At 40.0% G+C, this 25,130-nt stretch overlaps 1 protein-coding gene across 2 annotated transcripts in view; it reads left to right on the forward strand.

Moving 5' to 3' along the window:
* Positions 1-24,028, forward strand: part of col2a1b (collagen, type II, alpha 1b) — a 45,341-nt gene extending 21,313 nt beyond the window's left edge. For both annotated transcript variants that reach the window (XM_042212958.1, XM_042212959.1), the window contains 30 exons: positions 1,067-1,165; positions 1,757-1,810; positions 2,561-2,659; positions 2,929-2,982; positions 3,347-3,400; positions 3,810-3,863; positions 5,563-5,616; positions 5,981-6,025; positions 6,114-6,212; positions 9,251-9,358; positions 9,498-9,551; positions 9,868-9,921; positions 10,065-10,118; positions 10,533-10,586; positions 12,480-12,587; positions 12,951-13,004; positions 13,144-13,197; positions 14,117-14,278; positions 16,419-16,526; positions 18,201-18,308; positions 18,571-18,624; positions 19,111-19,218; positions 19,738-19,791; positions 19,936-20,043; positions 20,189-20,242; positions 20,352-20,459; positions 21,493-21,781; positions 22,051-22,238; positions 22,709-22,951; positions 23,171-24,028. In XM_042212958.1, the coding sequence (XP_042068892.1) occupies positions 1,067-1,165; positions 1,757-1,810; positions 2,561-2,659; positions 2,929-2,982; positions 3,347-3,400; positions 3,810-3,863; positions 5,563-5,616; positions 5,981-6,025; positions 6,114-6,212; positions 9,251-9,358; positions 9,498-9,551; positions 9,868-9,921; positions 10,065-10,118; positions 10,533-10,586; positions 12,480-12,587; positions 12,951-13,004; positions 13,144-13,197; positions 14,117-14,278; positions 16,419-16,526; positions 18,201-18,308; positions 18,571-18,624; positions 19,111-19,218; positions 19,738-19,791; positions 19,936-20,043; positions 20,189-20,242; positions 20,352-20,459; positions 21,493-21,781; positions 22,051-22,238; positions 22,709-22,951; positions 23,171-23,317 (2,883 nt within the window). In that variant the 3' untranslated portion in view covers positions 23,318-24,028. The remainder of the gene's footprint in view (positions 1-1,066; positions 1,166-1,756; positions 1,811-2,560; positions 2,660-2,928; positions 2,983-3,346; positions 3,401-3,809; positions 3,864-5,562; positions 5,617-5,980; positions 6,026-6,113; positions 6,213-9,250; positions 9,359-9,497; positions 9,552-9,867; positions 9,922-10,064; positions 10,119-10,532; positions 10,587-12,479; positions 12,588-12,950; positions 13,005-13,143; positions 13,198-14,116; positions 14,279-16,418; positions 16,527-18,200; positions 18,309-18,570; positions 18,625-19,110; positions 19,219-19,737; positions 19,792-19,935; positions 20,044-20,188; positions 20,243-20,351; positions 20,460-21,492; positions 21,782-22,050; positions 22,239-22,708; positions 22,952-23,170) is intronic.
* Positions 24,029-25,130: the final 1,102 nt, after the last annotated feature.

Consider the following 25,130-nt stretch of genomic DNA (forward strand, 5'->3'; position numbering starts at 1 on the left):
ATTATTATTATTATTTTAGTGTAGGTAGTGTAGAGAATTTTGACATGCAGCATGGAGGGAGTAATATTTACTTCACTGAGCGATAAAAGCATTTCCAGTCTGATGGTGATGATATAAGCTTGTTAATAATTGATGAACTTACGCTTCAGAAGACCAATTAAGCAAAAATAGTTCAGCATACTTTGAAATAATAGTACTTCAAACGTAGATTAGAAGCCATCAGAAAACCTTGAAAACTGTGTAACTGAGATATTCATTTCTATATTTTACTTTCTTGGTTGTGAAAGCTAAAACTACTGAAACTGTTGGAAAAGTTCTAAAGAACAGGATTATTTCTCAGTTTAGCTGTTTGTCTTTCATGAATGTATAAATCCTTTAAAGTTCCAAAATATATTTTTGTCAGAAAAGATAAATAATCTGCACATATTTGACTACACTGTAAAAGGTAAAACACGATGTATATGAAAAAAGCAGCTGACCTGATTTCAACAAAGCATTTTAATGAGCGTAAATTGATCTGGTCTCCGTGATGACTTCTCTGAGAAATCATTTTTCCCCTCATTAACTCATAACATTTTTTAAATCAAATTAAATTGCACAAATCAGCTGGCAGATTTTAAAACGATGCGGTTAATGAGGCACGTCTTTGGGGTTCACTCTGAATTCACAAATTATTGAAGGTCATAATAAAAATGTTATTTTCCTTGAAGAGTAAAAAAAAAAGTGCCATTTGTCAGCGCACTTGTTTCCCTTTGACTTCATCCTGCACACTTTAGGAGGCAGCAGCGATGCACGCAGCCTCCCACAAGATGGCAGCATAGCTCACAAACCCATCACGCACACTGACCTACATGTCCCAAATCACCAAAGCCAACATCTCATTAAATATTATCTTTCCACGGACAGTTTCATTTATATCACAATTAATCTGTCTGAATTTAATCTTCTCATCTCCTGCAGGTCAATGAAATTTGTTCATCCTACTAAAAGAGAAACACATCTCCACTGAACTTTGAGATGTTTCCCGTCCTCTGTGTTTGACTTTACACTCTTCCTCATAATACAGGGAGCCCCCGGTGAGCGTGGACCCTCAGGAGCCAGCGGTCCCAAAGGTGCCAGCGGTGACCCCGGCCGCCCTGGAGAGCCCGGTCTGCCCGGTGCCAGAGTAAGTGCTTCCTCTACAGCACGTTATTACGCATAGATGCTGGTGATCTGCAGAAATGTGCTTTAAATTTCCACAAATCTCAAAAGTGTTCAGAAGACATGATAGATAGATAGGATAGATAGATAGATAGATAGATAGATAGATAGATAGATAGATAGATAGATAGATAGATAGATAGATAGATAGATAGATAGATAGATAGATAGATAGATAGATAGATAGATAGATAGATAGATAGATAGATAGATAGATAGATAGATAGATAGAGAAGTTCTACTTCCTCTTCCTCTTCCTCTCAAATATTTAATTTCAGCTGCAGCAGTAGATTGTTTATGTGCAGTCACCAAAATGAAATTAGAAAGCAGAGTTAATGAAGCCTGTGAGCAATGTGCTCTCATTCATGTTTCCGTTCTTAGTCATTTCCATCAGCAGGTGCTGCTTCCTGCACAGGGGGCTAGTCAGAGGTGTAAAATCAGTCTCACATGGTGCCATATGTTCTGTAATCCCACCTTTCTTTAGCATATGTCTGCAAAGAGATGCCCGATGACTCATCCAGATTTAGCCAGTAATTCTCCTTCCTTTCTCTGACAGGGTCTGACTGGACGCCCCGGTGATGCTGGGCCTCAAGGCAAAGTTGGACCGTCTGTATGTTCATGTACACGTTTCTTGTTGTAACAGACATTAATTAGTCGTTGTTGTTTACTTGTAAATTAAGAGAAATAGCTACACGCTGTGCATCCGCTTGCTGTATTAAAAGCTGTGTGTTATTTTTAATATCATGTGAAACAACCAGGGGAGACTTGTAATTTTACCGAATGTGCTCTGATCACATAATGACTCATGAGTGGTTTCATCAAATTGAATTGTGGGAAATTTATCCGCCCATTATCCGCCAGCCTTATACTGTAGCTTACTTCCACGTTCTCGCTGAATTCAGGGGGCTGCGTTTTTTCTCTTTCACTTTGGGCTCCGTTTGCCACACAGTCTCCTGTTTTTAAGGATAACATTCAATCCTTATGTTTATACACTTTGTTAGTAGTGACGGTGGAGCCGTAAACTCTGTAAGCTGCACCACTCACTGAAGCCTCACTAATTAATTTAAACACCTAAAAAATAAATAGATTTGAAATAGTGCAACTCACATTTATTTGATATACAACCTACATTTCTGCATAATGATTTCAGATTTGTAATATTATGATATTTGTCTAAATGTGCAACAAACAGCTACATTTTTTGGTTGGATTACTAAATGAATGGATGTAACATTACTGAGGGATTATACACAGTGTGTCATGAATTTTGCTGTATATTAATTCGATTTTGTAGTCACATTTTTAATTTTGTTAGAGAAACATATGGCAGTTATTTACCGTTTGGCTTGACTTTATTCAGGGAGCGCCTGGTGAGGATGGTCGTCCAGGACCTCCTGGTCCACAGGGAGCCCGAGGACAGCCTGGAGTCATGGGATTCCCTGGACCAAAGGGAGCAACTGTAAGTAAAAAGAAAAAAAAGTACCTTCTATAAGGGAGTAATATTTTATAGTGTGTTGCAATGTGTTTTATTTGTCCTTTCTAAAACATAAATGCATGATTCAAAAATGCACAGTATACCTGTTCAGCAACATGTGGAGTGCTGCTGAGTAATTTTATATAATTTGATGAGCATCATCACCTGTATCCACCTTTGTTCTCACAATAGGTGCAAAGGGATCAGCAGTAGCATTTTCACTAACCACTGGATTTTATTTCTGCTTTTCTAAGGGTGAACCTGGCAAGTCTGGTGAGAAAGGACTGGCTGGAGCTCCTGGTCTGAGAGTACGTTCATCGTGTTTCCATTTTATGTTTTGAAACTAACGCTCCTCAGATTGACTGCTGTGTTTTTATGAAGCATTAATTAATCACGTGCATAAAAACATAAACATGTTATGCTAAAGTAAAGTCTCTTTTTAGAGCCAAATATTTGTTATTGTCAGAAACTATAAACTTTTGATTAGCTTCATTTTTCAAGTACACAGTTTCACAGAGTCCAGCTTCAGCACGAGAAGCCTCAGTTATATATCTGTCAGATGTCTGCCCAGTTAAGAGCATCACCTTTGGCTTTAGTGCTGATATCTGTCAAACCTCCTCCTCCACCTCCCACCCCATCCTCCTCTGGCTCTCTCTTTCTTCGTCTCCCCAGGGTCTGCCCGGCAAAGATGGAGAAACTGGCTCAGCTGGACCCCCTGGCCCTGCTGTACGTATCTCTATCGCTCCCATGCCACTTTATATACCTTCAACACCGATATTATCTTATCCCTTTTCTACGTCTGCACTTAGAAGCAGTCTTTGTTATCTCCATTTCCCAGACTGCTTCTATCGTAGCTCTGTCTGGAAAAAAAAGTCCTTGACCAAATTGTCTGTACATCACGTCACACCATCACTGACTTACAGACTTTCAACTTCTTTTGAAGATTATGTTTCAGCAAACTAAACAAACCTTTTTGAACTAGAGAACATTTTGTATATGATAAATATTTTATTTTTATAATGTTTACTAAGAAGTGGAAGGTTTTGCAGAATTTTCCCACCATTTTAACTGTCAGCCAGACGTGAAATTGCACAATTTTAATGAATTGTAAAGTGACTGTAATTATGACTTTTAGGGTCCTGCTGGAGAAAGAGGAGAGCAAGGACAGCCTGGTCCCTCTGGCTTCCAGGTGAGTCTGCATACTTAACGCTTTGCTATAACACCTGTGAGCATATATGAGCAGTTGTATCACTACTTTTATATTGTGCAGTTATACATAGAAACTTCAGTTTATTGCTTTTCTTCTGCTGAGCAGTGCCAGAATTGGGAACCACTTATTTTTTCTATGATCACAGTTGTTTATGGTGCAACAGAGATGCCAACAAGATATATATATATATATATATACATATATATTTATATATACACATATATATATACATATATACACACATATATATATATATATGTTTAACATGAGTTAATTACATGAATTACGTGTTGTGAGCAATTACAGTCGGTAAGATTAGGTTATGTCTACTATTTAGCTAGAAAACTGCAGCTAAAGGGGCTCAAAAACTCTGAAACTGGGCACGTCTGTCACCGAGTCATATGTTGGGTATGAGTGTTGCAGAATGGCTCACACGTATGGTTTCACCTAGATGTGCCAAACTTGCTGGGCACATGTTTCCTGTGCAGCAATTTTACTTAATCTTGCAAAATCTAAAGACATTTATAATCCAAAGTGTTCAAAACTGTGACTTGACATTAGGTCCTGCTGCAGCAGTGCAACAAATTTTAGTTATAGGTGACAATAAGGAAACTGTTGTTCTGCCAGCTCAAATGTTCCTTTTCAGTGTTTGATACTGGGCCACCTGCACATTACAGCTACAGGAAACTGTTGTTTTGGAAATCAATACCACGAAGCTCCCGGCACACACTTCATGTGCTGATGTTAATGCCAGAGGAGTCTTAGATCTCTGCAGTCAGTGAGTCAGCAGAGCTGGTGACTTTTACACACGATGCTCTGCTGACTCTTCGCAAACCCGCTCTGTGACTTTACATGGTGAGCCACTAAAGCGAATTGTGGAATATCTACAGTGGCAGAAATTTCACGAACTGACTTGTTGCGAGTGGCAACCTGTTCGAGTACCATGCTGGAATATGATGAGCTCTGTAGAGCAGCCCATTCGTTCTTGTAAAAGCAGTCTGCTGGCCAGGTGCCTGGTTTTATACACATGTGGCAACGGGACTGAAAACACCTGAATTCACAGATTAAGAGGCGTGGTCTCACACATTCCTCCATATGCTCCCTTATTCAGAAAGGATGGCTGCAGCAGTTGGCTCTGCATATTTAACAGGTTGGCAGATATGTTTCTTTACCAGATGACCTTTGTGATGCAGCCCCAGAGGAAGTTGTATCCCCTCACAGGATCAAACTGCGGCTCTTTCACTTGTACATGTCATTACTGAGTTCCAGTCATAGCGCCACCTTTTAGCAGCAGAGATCTTTTCCGAGCATATTAACAATTTCCCAAGCTCCTTATTGATGTTCTAACGATTTAGCTTATGAGTTTTCCCTGAACTGTGTTTCCATGGCAATGCAGTAAATTAAAATGTTTCAACATGAAAAAAAGAAGATGTTGTTATTCAGCCACAAATCACCTGATCTTTCCCGAGTTTCCTGTGACAGAGACACATACTGACAGGAAGATGGAGTCATACGTGACAGCCATAATTCAGTCCACAGGAAGTGATATGTAACTCCTGTCAGCACTGCAGGCCTGAAGACACGTTCATGCAACAATAACACCATCTGAAGCGTAGGGGGGTGCAGACTTGGATCTTCGCTGCATTCAGTGTTAATGCTTCTTCTCTCCTGCACACAGGGTCTTCCTGGCCCTCCTGGTCCACCTGGTGAGGGAGGAAAGCCTGGAGATCAGGTTTGTGCACTTTCATGATCAAATAAGATAAATAAGACAAAGATAAAAAAGTATACAAAGATAGAGTATAAGATAGGAATTTATGTACTTACTCCAAGGTCATGATTCAGATTAATTACACAGGTAATTAAACAGTTTGAGCGCTGCTGCTTTTTTCCAACGTTATCAGTGACTGCAAAAGTCTTAAGACTTAAGATGTCGTCTACCAGATTTCTAAACTCTTAAAAATATATAATTACACTTAATATTTGCTTTTTGGCTTTAATTTAGTTTGGTTAGTGCTATGAGTATAAAGCATAACTAAGTATCTCAACAGCGATAGTCTTGCAGGTCTTTTAGCTTCTCTTTCTTTTCACCATTCAAGGGTGTTCCTGGAGAGGCTGGACTTGCTGGTGCCACTGGACCTAGAGTAAGTTCACGATCTTAACATAATTTCATTATACTGTAGGCTGCTGATTAACATACATGCCGCTGATTGTCACTGTGCTACTGTTCAGGGAGAACGTGGTTTTCCCGGCGAGAGAGGAGCCGCTGGCCCTCAGGGTCTGCAGGGACCCAGAGGTCTGCCTGGAACTCCTGGAACTGACGGACCCAAGGTGAGTCCAGCAGCCAATAACAAGCATGTTTTTTTTAACTGATTAAATGTTGCTCCCTGAGGTTCACCCAACCCACTGCGAAACACGGTGAGATTTTCAATATCCTTATCACAGGCAGCAGAAACAGAGCAGTCTGAGCGTATAATTGAATAATAATTAGCTCGAGTGTTTGCGAGTTAAGCTGTGTGTACTCAGCATTTTAGCGTATATTTGGTGTTTTCAGCCTAAAATTAGAGAAAGCGGGCAGCATCATTCCTCACTCTGCTGCACTGAGCAGTCTAGTTAGTATGTGACAATAAAACCTCTGCTCAATTTTCCAGTTTTGAATCGCATCGCATTTTCTTTTTTAAAAAAAAAAGAATCAACTTAAGTGCCTATCAGGTCCCAGACTACAGGTCATAATCTAAACTGGTTCATTTATAGTTTTTATTTTATTCCAGTAAATATAAGATACTTTGTTGTCATTATACAAGAATGTACAACAGAATTACAGATACAAAGTATAAGGAGGATTAAAAAGAGAGCACAAACCTTCCTTTTCCTGGTAGAACATTTGGAAGTATTGCATGACAGGAGCCATGCTAGGTAAAAATGTACATGCTATCTAACCATCACCTAAAATCAATAAACCAAAGTTAAAATACACATTGTAAAATCTTGTCCATCCTGGTCACTCCCGATGGAAATTTAACATCTTCAGCTCAGCCTCCTGTCTTTTTGTCAGCACCACCATCTCCAAACCACACATCATACCCGTCTCACTACCATCTTTTAAACCTTCCCTTTCACTCTCTTTACGATCCTGCTGTCACAAATCACCCCAGACACTCGTCTTCATCCACTCCATCCTGCCTGCGCTCCCTGTGCAGGCTGTCAGCTGCTTTAGATAAATATAGTGTAGTAAAGACTGAGATGCAATGCAGTTCATTTTGTTAAACTTAAATTATGTACAGTTCATTCAGATTCATATTTTTCCTCACAGAGAAACATAATCCATTCCAAAGATATATAGCACAATATCTAAACATTTTTTAATCCCTGTGTTTGGACATTCAGAGTTCGATAACAAAGTCATGTCTGCAGACACTGTAACCGTGAGGGACGTGCTTACAGTGTCTGCAGGGGGAAAATCAAAGGACTCAAAAATCTGATGGAGTGGTTTTGTTGCAAAATAATAGATGAGGGTTAAATATTTAACAATGTTATTCTGCAGAAGTCATTAAACACCATCGTTTGCTCACGTGTGTGCTTCAGGATATCGACTGAACCTCACACCGACTGTAACTGAGGTCTCTACGGTGTGGCTGGACTGAAGCAGAGCATTTTTCTTGTTTGCATTTGTCTTTTTAATAACACATGTGCCTGATAAATGTTGGTGTAAGGTTGCTCCTGTGCAGGTTGTACTGTTGAGCTAATGCTAAATCAACAGAGTTACATTTGGCCACCAGGTTTCTAACCTTAATAAGCTTTTTTTTTGCTTCCAAAGCTAAATTTTCAGTGTTTCCTAGACTGAGTAAAAGCCTATTTTCCCCTAGAGGCTAAAAAAATTCTGATTCCTGAGACAATTTAAGTTCAGCATCCTTAGGTTTTTATTTTACTGACTAAAATAGTAGATCTCTGATGTAATTCAAAGAGTGGAAAACAGAAGAAAACATATTTTTAATAAGCTCTCCTTTACTTTTAAACTTTCTTCCTTTGGGTTCTTGTGAATAATTGCTTTGTAGATATGAGTCACAAGCAAACACAGTTTTGTCAAAAGTTGAGGATTAGTGGTTGAAGAGCCATCAGTAACTAGAATTGAGCGTCAGTCAGCAGTTCAGGTCTGGACGTTTGTTTTATTTCTGTTTTCTGCATTCATGTTATTTCATAAATTTATAATACTTTAAAACAAAATAAAATATTTCCTACATTCACTGCAGCTGATGGCTCAGTGTGTCTCCAGTCAGGCTATACACTCACTTGCCATCTGTCAGCAATTTCCAGCCACTGCAGTGATTTGTCACAATGGCACTGTGAGCAGAGGAAGAGCTCAGCGAGGCTGCAATTCCCACTTTGGGATTGTTATCTGGTCGGATTTTAATCCCAGTTCATAGGTTTTCATCCCCAGACATAAGTGGTTAGAGGATGAGGATTATAGACTGTGAGTGTGATGGTGGTGACGATGAAGAAGGGATGAACCAACACTCTGTAGAAAAGCAAGTTTCTGAAAACGATTTGTTTTATAAGAGGGATCGTTTGTCGGCCTCTTTGAGTTAGAGTATTATTCTATAGTATTCACAGCCAGTGTTGTGCTTGTGTTAGCCCTGTGGTCATGGCTTAATGATAGGCAGAAGAAATGCTGCGTGTGTCTGATTTATAGGCTGCACGATAAAGCACCGCAGCACAGCTGAAGTTTTGACTCAGAGTGAGCCTATAGGAGTACTTTTAAAAAAAACAATCAAAGTCTGCATTTTCTTTCAATTGTTTCAGCTTTGATGTGTGAAATAGAGATTCGTGCCTTTATGATAAAACGCCCTTTGTCCTTTTAATAACAGAATTAAAGGTAAACCCACCATCACAGCAAAACACATGAAATTAAGATGTCTTTATGTTTAAATTAAAAGTGACCGACTCATTAGAGAGTTAGGCTTTTTTTAACATTCTTCTGTAGCAAGAAGAAAAAGAAGTTGGCAGGATTATTTTCTCTTTTATTCTCTCAGTCATCTGTTAACCTTGAAGACAACAGGCAGGGACAAAGATGAGCATCGGCCTCTTTTGTTGAATGAGCAGATGTTCTCTCACTCTGAGACGGCACCGTGTTTGTGTTTCTGACTCATATTGTGGGTTATTAAACAAAGCCCGAGCAGAATCGGTCTGAAATGTGACAGAACATCATCACAAGCCTTTTTGCAAGTCTTTTTTAAAGACCTTGACTGAATCAGGAGGTATAAAACATCTTTGTGCATGTGTAGCAGGTGCTTAGAGAAAGTAAACAGTTGAAATGTCTCCTGTCTTTGAACCCAAACCTGTCGTCTCATTTTATTTTTGATTAATAATAGGGAGCGATTGGACCTGCAGGTACTGCAGGGGCTCAGGGACCCCCTGGCCTGCAGGGTATGCCTGGAGAGAGAGGAGGTGCTGGTATTCCCGGACCCAAAGGAGACAGAGTAAGCCATGATGGGAAACAAGTGTTAGCAAACTGAATGCATAAACACTCAATTTGTGGAATTTTCCCTACTTGAGTATAATTTTATGCATATTTTCTTGTCACACGACAGACTTTAATTCAGTTCTTTATCCCCACAGGGAGACCTTGGAGAGAAAGGACCCGAAGGTGCTCCAGGCAAAGATGGTGCCAGAGTGAGTGACTGTCATTCATTTGGGTTTTCGTGAATGACAGTAGCTTCTGCTGAATACAGATAGAGCGACTTTCATTTATTTCCTGGAAATAAAATGTTGCATACATATCTATCTGCACATGTGAATCTCTTATTTACAGCATATTATACTTTAAATGTAATCTGAAATCTAAAATATTCATTCTTTTGTTCTTTAGAATAAAAGTGTTTTGTTATTCCCGCTGCTCATTTTAAAGCAAAGTGTGAAGTCTCTGTTCTCACACTACAAACCTCTCCAAGTCTTTATACTAACTATACTTTTTTGTTTCATGTTTCAGGGTCTCACTGGTCCCATTGGTCCCCCTGGTCCTGGTGGTCCCAATGGTGAGAAGGTGAGGCGTTTTTATTTTTATTTTATTTGATCTAAATGATGTAATGTCTTGTTCTGCACAAGTCTTCATTTAAGTAGGTTTCTATAATGTAAAGTTAACCTTCTGTATGATGTTGCTGATGTTCTTCCTGTATTTTCTCGCAGGGTGAATCTGGTCCTGCTGGTCCTTCTGGAGCTCCTGGTGTCCGCGGTGCTCCTGTGAGTGTCACAGTTTATTGTTTTAGTAAAGAAAACATATCAGATTAGGAATTTGGTGCATGCACAGTGACTAGGTCAAATCATCATATATTAGTATATTGTATTAAGGCTTTTAGGCAGCATGCATGCTCTTATAGTATATTGTATTAAGGCTGTATCACCTTGTTGTTGAATTGTGCTATACAAATAAATTTGCCTTGCCTTGCCTTGCCTTATAGATCTCGTGATGCCTGAACTATCATCATCTTTCTTTATACTTATATTTATACTTAAGCTTTTCAGTTTTCCTTTAGAGCCAGGCATTTTGAAGTATTGGAGCAACTATTTTTAAAACATTGGTCTCAACAGATCAGCCATTTCTCTCAGTTGGCCTAACCCCTGAGTTTTTAATGCCTCTGTGTCTTCATCTTTCAGGGTGACAGGGGTGAGACTGGACCTCCTGGACCTGCTGGCTTTGCTGGACCCCCAGTAAGTAGAAAGTCATCACCATGAACTAATCTTACTGCAGACTCCTGAGTGATTTATGTTTCGACTTGTTAGCAAAGTAATAGAAGTATAATTTTACTTTAAAGTGGTTCAACTTGCTTGTTTAACTGCAAGTAAAAAACTAACTGCATCTACATGGCGGGGCTTTTCTACCGCTCATATCTAGAAACACTTGGGCGTCTAACTGCCTTTACGTCAGTTTTAGGCCTCGGTGAATTATTATTTTCTTTATCTTGACACATGTCTTGTTTCCTCGGTGTAATATCTGTGGAGGGAAATTAGTGTCTTTTTGTCAAACATCCATTTAGTTATTGCCAAAGACTCACGATGGACATAAAATAGATGTTTTTTAATAAGCTGCATCCCTCCAAATGGATTTCATCAATATATTTGTGGCAGCACAATTTATCTCTAAACAGGTTGTTTTTTCTCTACCTTACACAATGATTAATTATTGATTTTCTGTCAGGATGAATAACATTACAAGGCATCTAAATGCTATTTGTTTCAGAGCACACCGACTGTAACATGTTATCACAGTACATTAGGAGCTGCAATTAAAAGTTTTGAAATTGTTGTGTAATTATATCTCATGTCCTACCCCAGCTCTGTATTTGTATTCTTGGACTCTCCTAGAGCAGCTGTTATTTTATCCTTTCTCAATGCAGCTCAAGTTCAGTTGATCTTCTGTCTAAAACAGCGGTCCCCAACCCCCGGGCCACGGACCGGTACTGGTCCGTGAGTTGTTTGGTACCGGGTCGTGAGAGTTCAGGCTCGCATGTGAAATGTATGGTTTTCAGGGTTTTTATCGGTTTTAAGTGTTATTTTTTTTATGTATCGTTAAAACCCTTGTGTTGTCCTCGAGATTCCCATATACTTGTTTGCCATTCACCCAGGGACCATTTTTGACCCGAGGACAATATTACCTCGGTTTATCTGGGTCTTTTCACATGTATTATGAATAAATCTTCCTTTTTTTTGGTACCGGTACTGTTTTACTTTCTTGTATTTATACGCAACACCTTAAAAGCTGGTCTGTGAAAATATTGTCGGACATAAACCGGTCCATGGCACAAAAAAGGTTGGGGGCCGCTGGTCTAAAGCCACAGCTCTCCTTCCTTTAAGCTAGCTTTCTTCTAATTGGCTGTCCCAGTAAGACAGAAGATTTGAAATGCAGGTGGGGCTTATGTAGTTCCACACAGAGCTACATGCCTACATGACCCACATCTTCAAAAGAGAAAAAAATGCATGAAATTGAGTATTTAGAGCAGATTAAGGCCTGAGCTTTTGGACATTACTATTCACTGACTGCATCATTTGAACCTTTGGTCATGTTTTAAACTGAGAGCTGTGAAAGAAAAAATATAATAGGTCCACTTTAAAGTGTATGTAACACAGACGCTGTGGGCACAACGAGGCTAAATGCTGCACCAGTAGCACTTGTAGACGAGAGTCATAAACTCAATGGCCTGACTTGATTGGGATTTAAAAACAGAGATTTGTGCATAATTTGATGTACTTCTCCATCATAAATGGGGTACTCGAGCAGTTTGGTATTGCAGCGACACAAAAGACAAGTGAAGAAATGTCATCTTATCTTAGATCTTATATTTTTTAGTTTAACTCAAGCTAAACAGTAGATCTGTTAACCGATAATTTAACAAACCATTTAATATATGATAATGGCTCCACACAGGTTACATGTTACATGCAGTGTTAGCAGGTAAACAGGACTCCATGTGTAAAATGAGCCTTTAAACAATTCTTTTAGGTAATTGTGAAAGACCTTTGAAAGTATTTGATTATTAAGATATAGTCCTTTCACTTTTTTTCCTTTGATGCATATCAACAGCTGTTTCTGTCTTTTGCTTTCAGGGTGCTGACGGTCAGCCTGGAACCAAGGGAGAGCAGGGAGAACCTGGACAGAAGGGAGATGCTGGTGCTCCTGGACCCCAAGGACCATCTGGAGCCCCTGGACCCGCTGTAAGTGTCACTACATGTATTATTTCACTATAAATATGTTTTCTAAACCCAAAATAAGGTTGCACAAAAACACTGGATGTTTGTATCCCAGTTTTTCTTATTAATCAAAAGCTTTATATAACAGTACGACAGGCACTGAGTGACAGTTTTTCCTACAAGAAGAGAAACTGTTATGTATGCACAAATCAGCAAAACATTCATTTCTACCTCTCTTTTAAACATGCATGGTGGAGTTTACAAAGTGACAGCAACTGTTGGTGGTGATTGTGCTACATAAGGCAGAATAAGAAACTAGCTGACAGAAACGAGCTACTATAAAATACAACAAATGTCAGAGTGTAACACAGAATATGTTCATTTCAGGGTCCCACAGGTGTTTCTGGACCTAAAGGTGCTCGTGGTGCTCAGGGACCTCCTGTAAGTGATTTTTATCTGTATATATATATAAGAGTCTCACTTTTAAATTATTTTACTCTTGTCTCATAATAACATGTGCAGGAAGCATTATTTTAGGCTTTTATTTGTGACTCTGTCTAAATGCGTCCATCTCTGTTAGGGTGCCACTGGTTTCCCGGGAGCTGCCGGCCGAGTTGGACCCCCTGGCCCCAATGTAAGTTCAGCGTCCTGATGACTAAACCCTCCATCAAACTGACTCCATGTGCAGCTTTACACGTGTAGTGGTGTTACCAAAACTAAGAGTATGATAAGAGCAAGTGAAAAATTAAAGGAAAAGCAAAAATAAAGTGTTTTCTGTAAGCTGTTGATTATCGTGTGCTTCTGCTGAATATATTCGCTATTCAGCATTTTAAAGATGGTGGTGAATCTCCCCATAGTTCCAGAAACTCCTGTTGATGTTTAAATGGCTTTGAATAAATCTGCAAAAGCTATATTTTCAAAATCATCAACCATCTATTGACCTTTGATGGGGCATCCATGCCATCCTTTGAAAAGATCAATTCTGAATTGGTTTACTGGGTTCCCAAACCGAGCCAAAAAACATAAATCGTAATTATATTTGCTGGTGTATAACTGTAGTTGATATAATTTCAGAAAAATCTAATTTTGTCTGACTGTGGAGTTTATATAAAAAGATAAAGATAAAACTACATCTTTCACAGGTATGGGAAAAAAAGAACAGCTGGTTTAATTTGTGTTTTACAGGCAAGAGAAACTGTTGTGAAACAGATACAGGGATGTGTTTTCTAATGCTGCCTGCCTTCTTTGTGTCATAGGAAACCTTGTAATTTGCACCTATAAAGTGCTTACCTTTGCTGTTTCAACACCTCCACACTTCACCACAGTGTGTCTGTAGGTGTTTGCTTAGATTTTCATTTTCTGCAGACATGCTGCAAAGAAACATATTGTGAGAAAACAGGCTAACCCTGTAAGGGTTCTAATATACAGTCTATGTGTTATTTGAAGTCATATAGAGCTGTACAAATCATCACTGGATAGTTAAAATAGCAAAAAATACTCATATGTTTCAGTAATGATTCATATTTATGTGTCCTCCTCCTCACACTTGTCAGGGTAATCCTGGACCTCCTGGTCCTGCTGGTCCTTCCGGTAAAGATGGACCCAAAGGCGTGAGGGGAGATGGTGGACCTCCAGGCAGACAGGGTGATGCTGGGCTTCGTGGTCCCGCTGGAACTCCCGGAGAGAAGGGAGACGCTGGAGAGGATGGTCCACCTGTGAGTTTTTCATTCTACAATCAGATTCCATCATAAAACACTCAAGACACTGGCTGGCATCACCTGCAACTCCTTTTTACTTTGTAATACTTGAAACCTCTTCAGTGCACCATATTTAGGCGGTCGTTAGAGCTACTCTGGGGAGTAGTTTTCTGCACGTCTGTCGGCGTTTGTGTGGCTCTGTCAGCCCAAAGAGCCAATTTTATCAGTAATGGAAACACCCTCCATTACTGCACAGAGCTGTCAGTGTCCATCACTGGCTGTAATAGCAGACCGAGACATCTGACAGCACAGGGTAGCACAGGCCAGTGACAGACTGATGACAGGAGCCCAGGCTTTTACTTTGCCTACCCCAGAGCTGCCTGCACGCGCCCGTTACAAACACGTGACAAGTCAAGACAATGACATACCATACTATACATATCACAGACGATAGCTTACCCAAACATCAAGATAGCTGCTGTGCCGAGACTCCGTCCATCCTATAGATTACACATTTTCAGCCTTGAACCATGTATCAGCACATCAAAGTCTTTGTCAGCTGAACTGGGTGCTCAGTTGTCACTTGGAGTGAGTTGTTTATAGTGGACATGTTTTCAGGGAGAGGACATGTGAAAGAGTGAGCTGTGGCGATGAGGAGAGGTGATGGAGAGACTGACACTGAAAAGTGCAACTGCAGCTGGGAATAAAATCCCATGTGTAGCAAATGACAGAAGAGATAAATCATAGGACACAAACACATCTTTGCTTTGCATTGTATTGAACTGTGTTGAGCGTTTGTCAGTAAACAAAAGTGATGCCTCAAAAAGTCATCACACACAAACAATGCTCAACTTTTATGCATGCATGTTTTTTATCCTGAACCTAGTTCTGAAGACACTCATTAGATAACATCTTTCCAGCTTTCCGCTGACCAGTTAGGTGAGCCTGTGTGAATCGCAGCTTCAGTTTCCTGTTCTTAGCTGATGGGAACGGCACCCAGCGTGGTCTTCTGTTTCTCCATCAGCAGGCCTGAAATATACAAGGGTTATTATGGTAAATGGCCTGTATTTATATAGCACTTTACTAGTCCCTAAGGACCCCAAAGCGCTTTACATATCCAGTCATCCACCCATTCATACACACATTCACACCCTGGTGATGGCAGCTACATTGTAGCCACAGCTGCCCTGGGGCGCACTGACAGAGGCGAGGCTGCCGGACACTGGCGCCACCGGGCCCTCTGACCACCACCAGTAGGCAGCGGGTGAAGTATCTTGCCCAAGGACACAACGACCGAGACTGTCCAAGCCGGGGCTCGAACCGGCAACCTTCCGATTACAAGGCGAACTCCCAACTCTTGAGCCACGATATTACCCCTACTGCGCATTCAAGAGGAAAAGAGTTAAATCCCCTTTCTTCCCCATTCTGACTCTCAGTTTGAACTTCAGCAGATCTTCTTTACAATGTCTGCCTGGCTAAAGCCACTGATTTGCTGCCACATAATTGGTTGATTAGATTTGCGCTAACAATCAGTGGAATCAGTGGAACAGGCGTGCCTTATAAAGTGGCTGGTGATTGATGGATCACTTTGAGTGTTTTATTAGCTGTTATCCAAGAAAGGCTTCTCACTGTAACTTCACATTAAAAGGATAGAAATTAGAGCCCCATCAGTCCTCTTACTTAACTATCAATCATATATTTTTCTTTCTCTTAAACAATTCTTTGAAGACACCGTCACCTTTCTGTGTGACATCCTGTTATACCGGTGGCTAAAATGATTTATTCCTAAACGCAGATATATTAGAGTCTATGGGACACCAGAATGAAAGGTGCTTGAACCCATTTATATTATATTACATTGTTTAGTTTGTAGTTTTATATCCATGTATTCACTCGTTTTAGTATTTGTGCACTTTCTAGTTTGGGTGATTTTTTTTTTTATTGATTAGGTTTAGATTTTCAGATTTGTTTTAACTAGAAGTTAAATTTATAAACTGTAAAATCTCTTGATTTTTCTCAGCTGATTTTCTTGGTTGTTGATACCTATGATCAAAATTGTTTGTTGATAGTTGTTAAATTAATCCATACCCACCCAAAATAATAATAATAATAGTAAAAAATCTATATAACCACCGCTCTGCCACCTTTCTCCTCTCAGGGCCCGCCTGGTCCTTCAGGTCCTCAGGGATTGGCTGGTCAGCGCGGTATTGTTGGTCTCCCTGGACAGCGTGGCGAGAGAGGTTTCCCCGGTCTGCCTGGACCTTCTGTAAGTAATATACCCACTCACCCACTCATAAAGTTCAACTTGCAAATTGTCTGTCAGTTATTTAGTTTAATAAAACGACACATTATTTAGTCTATGTCAGAATAAATCCTAAAATATGATCTTCATAATTTCCAAGAGTCAAACATTACAAATTTAAAATGTTTGTTATCTATTTTGTAGAAATGTTATGTAGACATTTAATTCACAGTAATAGAGCTGAAATAAAATTACAATATCAGCTCATGTATTAGTCATGAGACATAAGCAAAATCATTTGTGATATATAATGTAATACAATTAATTTTCCATGCTTCAGATAAACTAGAGAACAAAGGTTGTTTTCTTACCCGTTGATTTTTTTTATTGATTTTCTCCTTTTTTTTGGATTTTGACATTTTGACATTAATTGATTGATCAAGAAAACAACTTAAGAAAAGAAAATCAGTGTTGAAAATAGTTGGTGATGTAATTATGTAATCGTTTTAGGGTTTTTTAAACTCTAATCCAGTAAAGTTGGAGCTCATAGATTTGAACTGTTTTTCTTATTTGGATTTCTTCCACTTGTGTGCCTGTAGTTTCTCAGATTGAGGTGTTTCCATATCTTTGCTGGAAGCAACTTAATATCTGTCAGTTTAAAAACAAAAATGTAAACAAATGTAACTACAAATCTCTACTTTCCATTCTGTTTTTGTGCATTGCATTCATACCTGCAAAACATTTCAAAATCCTTGCACTGCAGTTAACATTTCGCACAGCCTCCCAACTTTTTCAGAAACAGGGTGGTAAAATAAATATTCAGGAAGACGCCTTAAGAGCAGAGTGCCTACTGTTTTGTCACTTAGTACGAGTGAATGTGCAAAGCCTTCAGACAGGCTCAACTGTCATTCTGCTGCCCTAATTGGGTCACAGTCAAATCGAATCTCACATGAGCTAGGGCTGCTCTCCATGTGAGTCTATCTGATGCACAAGATGACATGTGACAAGAAGCCTCCCCTTCTTGCGTCTCACACTATTAGATACGTGACATGAGCTTGTCCCCTACTTACAACATCTCAGTGGGCATGTCCTCACCATCAATTATTCATCCGTATGCATGAAAGGGATGCCAAGGAAACAGCAGTGATGCCAGGAAAGTCACCCAGGAATGTTTCAAGCAGAGAAAATGATTTTAGTAGCGGAAGTGAAGTCGAACTGTGGATTCAGTTTTTTGTTTTTTTTTAAACTGAGGATAATATTTATGAATGATTTATAAACTTTGATATGTACTGTAGGAATATGCACAAGCATACTATGTACAAAAATGTACCCTTTTATCCCAGTTATATATAATGACCATCTTGACAGGTTTTTATGGTGGCCTAGGAGGAACTTTATAAGCTCAGTTAATCCTCTCTGATCATTCACAAAGCTGTGATTGGTCGACAAAAAGGACAATGACTACAGACCAGAATCATACTCAAATTAAATATGACATTATTTCTATATCCACAAGACCCCAGAATTGTTTCTTTTTTTTTCTAATTTTACAGCAGAAGCTAAGCTTTTAACCTAAAATGACAGCATTCATCAAACATGTTATAGTCTATGTAGCGGACTAATCCGACTAAATAAATAATAATAACGGTAACAACTGAATGAAGTCAGTTAAAAGTCTTTTCTCTCATTTCTCCTCAGGGTGAGCCTGGAAAGCAAGGAGCTTCTGGTGGTCCTGGAGACCGTGGACCCCCTGGACCTGTTGGACCACCTGGACTGACTGGACCTGCTGGAGAGCCTGGCAGAGAGGTCAGGGAATAGCTAGCATGCAGCATGTGTGAATTAGATTCATATCTGCAACATTAGGGCTCTCAGCTGTTTTCCTCCGACAGGTGAAGTCCGTTACTATGCACTGCTGTTGTGTCATGTTTACATTTGCATTGTGTTTACACCACATTAATATTGCGCCTCATTGGAGCAGGTTTATTATGCAGCTGATCTGTATTCAGTTAAGGGGACATCTGGTTTGGTGGAAACTATTAACATTTGATTTGGTTCCATTATCTGACAGGGCACCCCTGGATCTGATGGACCTCCCGGTAGAGATGGTTCTCCTGGAAATAAGGTGAGAAGCAAGTCTGGGTCTTATCATCCAATTTTTAATACCCTTATTGATATTTTGGAAACGTTCAAATTAGTATTGCACGATAGTCGCGTAAGACTGCACAACAGCAGCAGCGTGAAGCAAAGCAAAACTGCAGCCGGAAGCCTGATGAGATGCTTTTATAGATTCAGCCTCCTGTAATATACAATCACATGCAATAGTGTTTAAAACACAATCATATTCACTCAGTTTTTTCTTCGTCTGCTACGACAAATGATTCATTGTAGAGGTATCTGCACAACATTTTGGACTTCTGTATTTTGAGCAGCTTTATCCTGAGTTCACAGTTTTATAAAAATGTATTTATACAGTATATTTGCATTAAATTTTTATTTTTACCATCTGGTTCTAACATCTTTTATCAAACCTTGTGCTTAGGTAGATAGCAGTAATTGAGTTATGTTACGTTACATGTAAATCCCTGACTGTTGTGCTCTCCCTCTGCAGGGTGAGCGTGGTAACACTGGTCCTGCTGGTGCTCCTGGTGCTCCGGGCGCTCCTGGTGCTTCTGGCCCAGTTGGTCCCACTGGCAAACAGGGAGACAGAGGAGAGCCTGTGAGTATTACCTCCAAGACAAGCTAAATTAAAATAGGATGTTCCTAGAAAAGCTGCAGCTGAAGAGCAAAGTTTGTTTGGCCTTATGAGATTTATATAAGGTGGATTTTTCTCTGCTGGAAATTAGCATATTGTCTGATAGCGAGTGCTGAGGAGTATGTCTCAAGTGTTTTATCCCTGAGTGACCTGTGGTCTAAGAGGAAAATTAAACTCTGTGCTTGCTTTTCTCATTTACATAACATTCAGTCAGTGTACTATGTTAACAATTTTAGACAATTTTATCACAGTTTGCCTCCTAAACGCAGACATATTTGACTGGTATACAAGCATATTGTTGAACAAGGAGGTACACAGCCGGTACACAATGACAAGTACAGAGTGAAGACAAATTGCTAAATCTTGAAAATGAAACTTACTGTAATTATTAATGAAATTTCTACTAGCAGATTATTAAAAGTTAGAATAATCGTCATTGTGTTCGTATGGTCCATAATTCCTTTTGTTTCTTTTGTGTTTCAGGGTCCACAAGGACCTGCTGGATCTTCAGGACCTGCTGGTGCCCGAGGAATGCCTGTATGTTTCTTTCTGAGAGAAACAAAGCTGCATGCCAAGTCTTGAATAATTTCTGGCCTGAATAAACAAAAGAAAATTGGTTTAGCCACAAGGCTTAAATTAACTCTTGAAATTCACACACATATTACCACGCTTTGTTCTCAGGGGCCCCAAGGACCCCGTGGTGACAAAGGCGAGGCAGGAGAAGCTGGTGAAAGAGGACAGAAGGGACACCGAGGCTTCACTGGTCTGCAGGGTCTCCCCGGACCTCCAGTAAGCATCACTCTCTGCCTGTAAACATACGTCTGCCTCCTGAACTTTGTTGTACACCAGTCATTTCAACTAATTCGTGCCTTTGCTGTAGTGCAGTTTTCTTGTCATCATGCTTCAGGTATTTACTGTATTTCTTCTACTTTAGGGTCAACCTGGAGACCAGGGTGCTACTGGACCTGCTGGACCTGCAGGACAACGTGTGAGTACAAATACTCAACTGTAATAAAAAGTGGCAGTCACAGTGAAAAACCATTAGCTTCTTTAAATGTTTCATCTTCAGACCTTAACGTCTCAAACTGTCTCTGCAGGGACCACCTGGACCCGTTGGCCCTGCTGGAAAAGACGGTTCAAATGGTCTGCCTGGACCCATTGGACCCCCTGGACCCCGTGGTCGCAGTGGAGAGACCGGTCCTGCTGTGAGTGCTTTTTTGTGCTCATTAAATTCATGCTCCTCTTTTTTTTTTAATTTAATTTGCTCCGTCACATATTTCTAATAGTTTTTTTTATTACTTTTTGCTACATTCTGCAAAAAACAGGTTTGTGTTAAATACGTGAGAATGCCAAAGTTGTTTTCAAGAATTGAAAAAACAAGAATGGGACAAGATTGGAAACTGTGCGCGACTGTCACGACCTCATGACATCATGAGTGCGAGATATGAGGGGTTTAGTTGTGTGACGTGAGTTGAACATCTGCGCAAATAATTTCGTAGAACATTATTCGCTGATTTACATCACAGTCAGTCATGACACGATCCTTCCTTCTGTCCCTGTCGCAAAAGAAAAAACACTATTAGTCGGGGGGGGTGTCAAATTTAAATCAAAACCATTGTATAAATTAACACGTTTTATTGATTGGTACAAAGAGTAGCGGCAAAATATTATAAAAGGCAGAAACATAATGTCCACATGGGACAAAATTAAGTGGATATAAATGAAATAAGTTTTTTTAATGTTTGTTTTTTATTATTATACCAGATTATAGCAAATTTGTTGTCCTTATTAAAGATATAGGTCGAAGACGTAAAGTCAGTCTGTAAGGAGGGCACACTTATGGTGTGGGAGCTGCAGAAACTGTGTCTGCATTTCATAATTTCATATTGAAGCAGGAATTGTAGGTGCACTGCAACAAGAAATGGACAAATTAAGTGGCAATTAATGGACTGAAAAACAGGAAGGAAAAATTCAGCAAAGGTCAAATTAAATGTGAGTATGAGTGGAAATGAATAACTTGCTTACTACGTGGATGCTGAAAGTGGGAGTGAAGTCTCAGACAAGTTAATAGAAATGAGATACAAGAACAGATTGTAGAGGATTTCCTGAACCCATCAGGAAGAGAGGCCTGACGGGTTTGACAGAAAAGGGCAAAATAATGCAGAAGTGCAATGATTGCAAGACTCAACAAAAAAAGAAGAAGTATATAACCCTCCCGTCTTTATTCTTTTCTCTCAGGGTCCTCCTGGAAACCCCGGACCCCCTGGTCCTCCTGGTCCCCCGGGCCCTGGCATCGATATGTCTGCCTTCGCTGGTCTGGGTCAGACTGAGAAAGGCCCCGATCCTCTCAGGTACATGAGAGCCGACCAGGCTTCTGGAAATCTCCGACAGCACGATGCTGAGGTCGACGCCACTCTCAAATCTCTCAACAACCAGATTGAGAACATCCGCAGCCCTGAGGGATCCAAGAAAAACCCTGCTCGCACCTGCAGAGACCTGAAACTGTGCCACCCTGACTGGAAGAGTGGTGAGTGACACCGAGGGGAATTGGTTAAATTTGGGGTGAGATGAGAAAACAGACAGGAATTTTTTGCCATCTCAATTTAGTAAAGTCAAGGTTTGTATTAGCTAAGGTTTTGCAGTTGGGGAGTGTTTGGATTGAGCTGATTTAGTCTGTTTTTTCAATATTAGAAAAACAGAACATTATACAATAAATTTCCAAGTATTATCAGATTTTTAATTTACCAAAGACCGAGAATGATGCGCTCCCATGTTCCTATCTTTTTCCATCTGCAGGAGAGTACTGGATTGATCCCAATCAAGGCTGCACCGTAGATGCTATTAAGGTCTTCTGCAACATGGAGACAGGGGAGTCCTGCGTCCACCCCAAGCCTTCCGGCATCCCTCGCAAGAACTGGTGGACCAGCAAGAGCAAGGACCGCAAACATGTCTGGTTCGGAGAAAGCATGAATGGAGGATTCCATGTAAGTTGCATCAACATTTTTAAATTCTCTGTGCCTGTGAAACGGGAAGCGGATTCACTGCTATGCACATGTTAAACTATTTTAAAAAGTCAATGATATGAAAACAGTGGAGGCAGGTCGGCAGTTCTGCATAAATATTGATCATTGATTGACACGTCTATGGATTCTGCTGCACGATGAGCAGTGCCTTTTCCATCGTTTTCTCTTAAGTCTATACTAATCTTACTTAAAGCGAAGTTAAAAAGCATCTTGGTCTCAAGAAGAAACCTTATAAATAAAGTTTAACAGAAGAATAAAAAGCACATTTTGGCTGAGCGAGGACATAAAATGTCCCTGTATGTAAGGTTTTTAAAATCTGAAACATCATCTCAACAACCAGTAAAAAAACACACATGCGTATAAACTGAACCATAAAAACAATTGCAACTGTTATTCCAACTTTCCCTTCCTTCAATTCCTATGCAATGCAGTTTAACTATGGCGATGACAGCCTGGCGCCCAACACTGCCGCCATTCAGATGACGTTCCTGAGACTGCTGTCCACTGAGGTTTCTCAAAACATCACCTACCACTGTAAGAACAGTGTGGCCTACATGGACAGCTCGACAGGCAACCTGAAGAAGGCCGTGCTGCTGCAGGGCTCCAATGACGTGGAGATCAGAGCCGAGGGCAACAGCCGCTTCACTTACGCTGTGTTGGAAGATGGCTGCACGGTAAGACCGGCAATATTGCTGACATCCATATACATTACACCCACACTGTCAGAGAATCGTAAAAACGTAATGAGGGATGTTAAAAGTGGCTGAGAGAACAATAAAGCTCATACAAATTTCTTGCTGTGTCCACTCACGAAACTAATCTCATTCTCTCCAGTTCTGGAGTAGTTAGAGGTTGTTTAACAGCTGTTTGCACCTGTCGTTCTCGCTCTACAGAGACACACGGGAAAATGGGGCAAGACGGTGATTGAATACAGATCACAGAAGACCTCTCGTCTGCCCATCCTGGACATTGCACCCATGGATATCGGTGGAGCAGACCAGGAGTTTGGAGTCGATGTCGGGCCGGTCTGCTTCTTGTAAAGAACGAGGGATCAAATTATCGAGAAAAAAGAAGTGGAGATTTGAAAAAGAAAATAACATGAAAGAGGAGCACACCTCAGATAAAGGAGGCGAGGAAGAGAAAAAAAGAAAAATCAAGACACTTTTTTTTTTAAATGGGACTTTTTTTCTTAGTAGAAAGTGCTTTTCCAAGTTGAACTCCATAGGATATCTGCACTGAATGGCACCAGCACCTGTCATTTGTGATTCATCCAGCATTGCCTCCAGTCAGCTCGCCCCTGCCCACCCCAAACCACGGACTCCCTGTTTTCTCCAAAAATGCTACCTCCCCACCTGCACCCCTTCTCCCTCCCTGCCAACTAATCTTTTGCATATTCGCGAACAAGAAGGAGGAAGTATGAGGAGAGTACAGGAGCATACGTAGGAATTGGAGAGAGAACAATGTGTTGGTGTTATTTATTTATTGTTTAGGTTGAGATCCCTGGTGTGACAGGACTGAGTTTGTTGCTAAGTATTGAAAAGTGGCTTACACACAAATAATTTCCACCAACTCTCTCTCGTACTTCCTCCTCTTTTCTAACCATCCCATCGCTCCTGTACAATATCCACTAAAGAATGAAACGACAACAATCAAGCTGCAAAGAAAGTGCAGGTGTTCCTATTTCTACTGCCACAGTGTGTCAAAAGTTACTGTGTATTATAAATAAAGTCAATGGTGCTATTGTTGTAAAACAGTTTGTATTTTTTATCAGCCAGATACTCACATTTAGTGACCTGTATATATGTATATATATGTATATGTGTGTATACATATATATACAGTTTCTCAGAGAGAGCATGTCGCCCAGGATGTTGGATTTCAGGGTGATAAAAGTCCCGGCTTGCCCCCCCCCCTCTTTGCTTCGTGCCTTCGTACATAAACAAATATGGCCCCCTCGTAAATTTTTACAATCAAGTCATGTTCATTTCTTTAAAAATTGTTTTCTTTTTCTTTTCCTAACATTTGTTTTGGTATGTTAAAGCTACCTCACGCTAAAAGAGAAGATCTTGACAAGTTGAAACTGAGGCCTTTTCCACCTCAAATCTTTACATCTGTGTGACCAACATGTTGAAGATTTGAAAATTTGATCATTAAAGCCCAGTCTGCTGCCCCCCACCCGCTCTGACCTTCATCCCTCTCTGCTTCCTGCCTTCAGTCTCCTCACAGCACGCGCCCTCTGCTTCACACTCACGATGTAAAGCGCGTTTGACTTTGTTGCTCCGGTCCTACAGCCAGCCAGAGGGTCCATTTGTGTGAGGTTGTGTATATTTTCTATTATTAATAATAATATTATTATTAATAATAATAGCATTATTATATTATTATGATCATGACTTGTTTTTGTTACGTTTTAATTAATGTAAATTGGAAATAAAAGACAAAACCAAGTCAAAGGCTGAAGTTGCGTTTTATTTATGTTCCGTTTTGTTCTCCCCGGTGATGAAATATCTCGTCCTTAAAAAAAACATTCAAACATAAATAAAAAAGACACAACGTATCATATCTACCCTGCTTCTATTTTATGTTTCTGTGACAATATCTGGATGTATTTCCAGGGAAGAGCAGTGATGGATATGGTTTAATTTTGCCTTGACTGATGATGGAACAAAACATACCTGTGATGGTTTTCCAATCGTTTCCTTCACTTTTCATGCACAGTAAAGTAGAAATGGGAAACACTGCCAACTACGATCAGCTCATACTGCGATTTGTCTCTCTGTACTTCATTTCTATTCTTCTAATTGCATTTTTCTATCTTCAGTAGAAATAAATCAAGAAGCATTTCTATAAACA

The sequence above is a fragment of the Haplochromis burtoni genome, unplaced genomic scaffold (genome assembly GCF_018398535.1).
Source record: "Haplochromis burtoni strain Fernald_Lab_line unplaced genomic scaffold, NCSU_Asbu1 Contig_403, whole genome shotgun sequence".
Lineage (NCBI taxonomy): Eukaryota > Metazoa > Chordata > Actinopteri > Cichliformes > Cichlidae > Haplochromis > Haplochromis burtoni.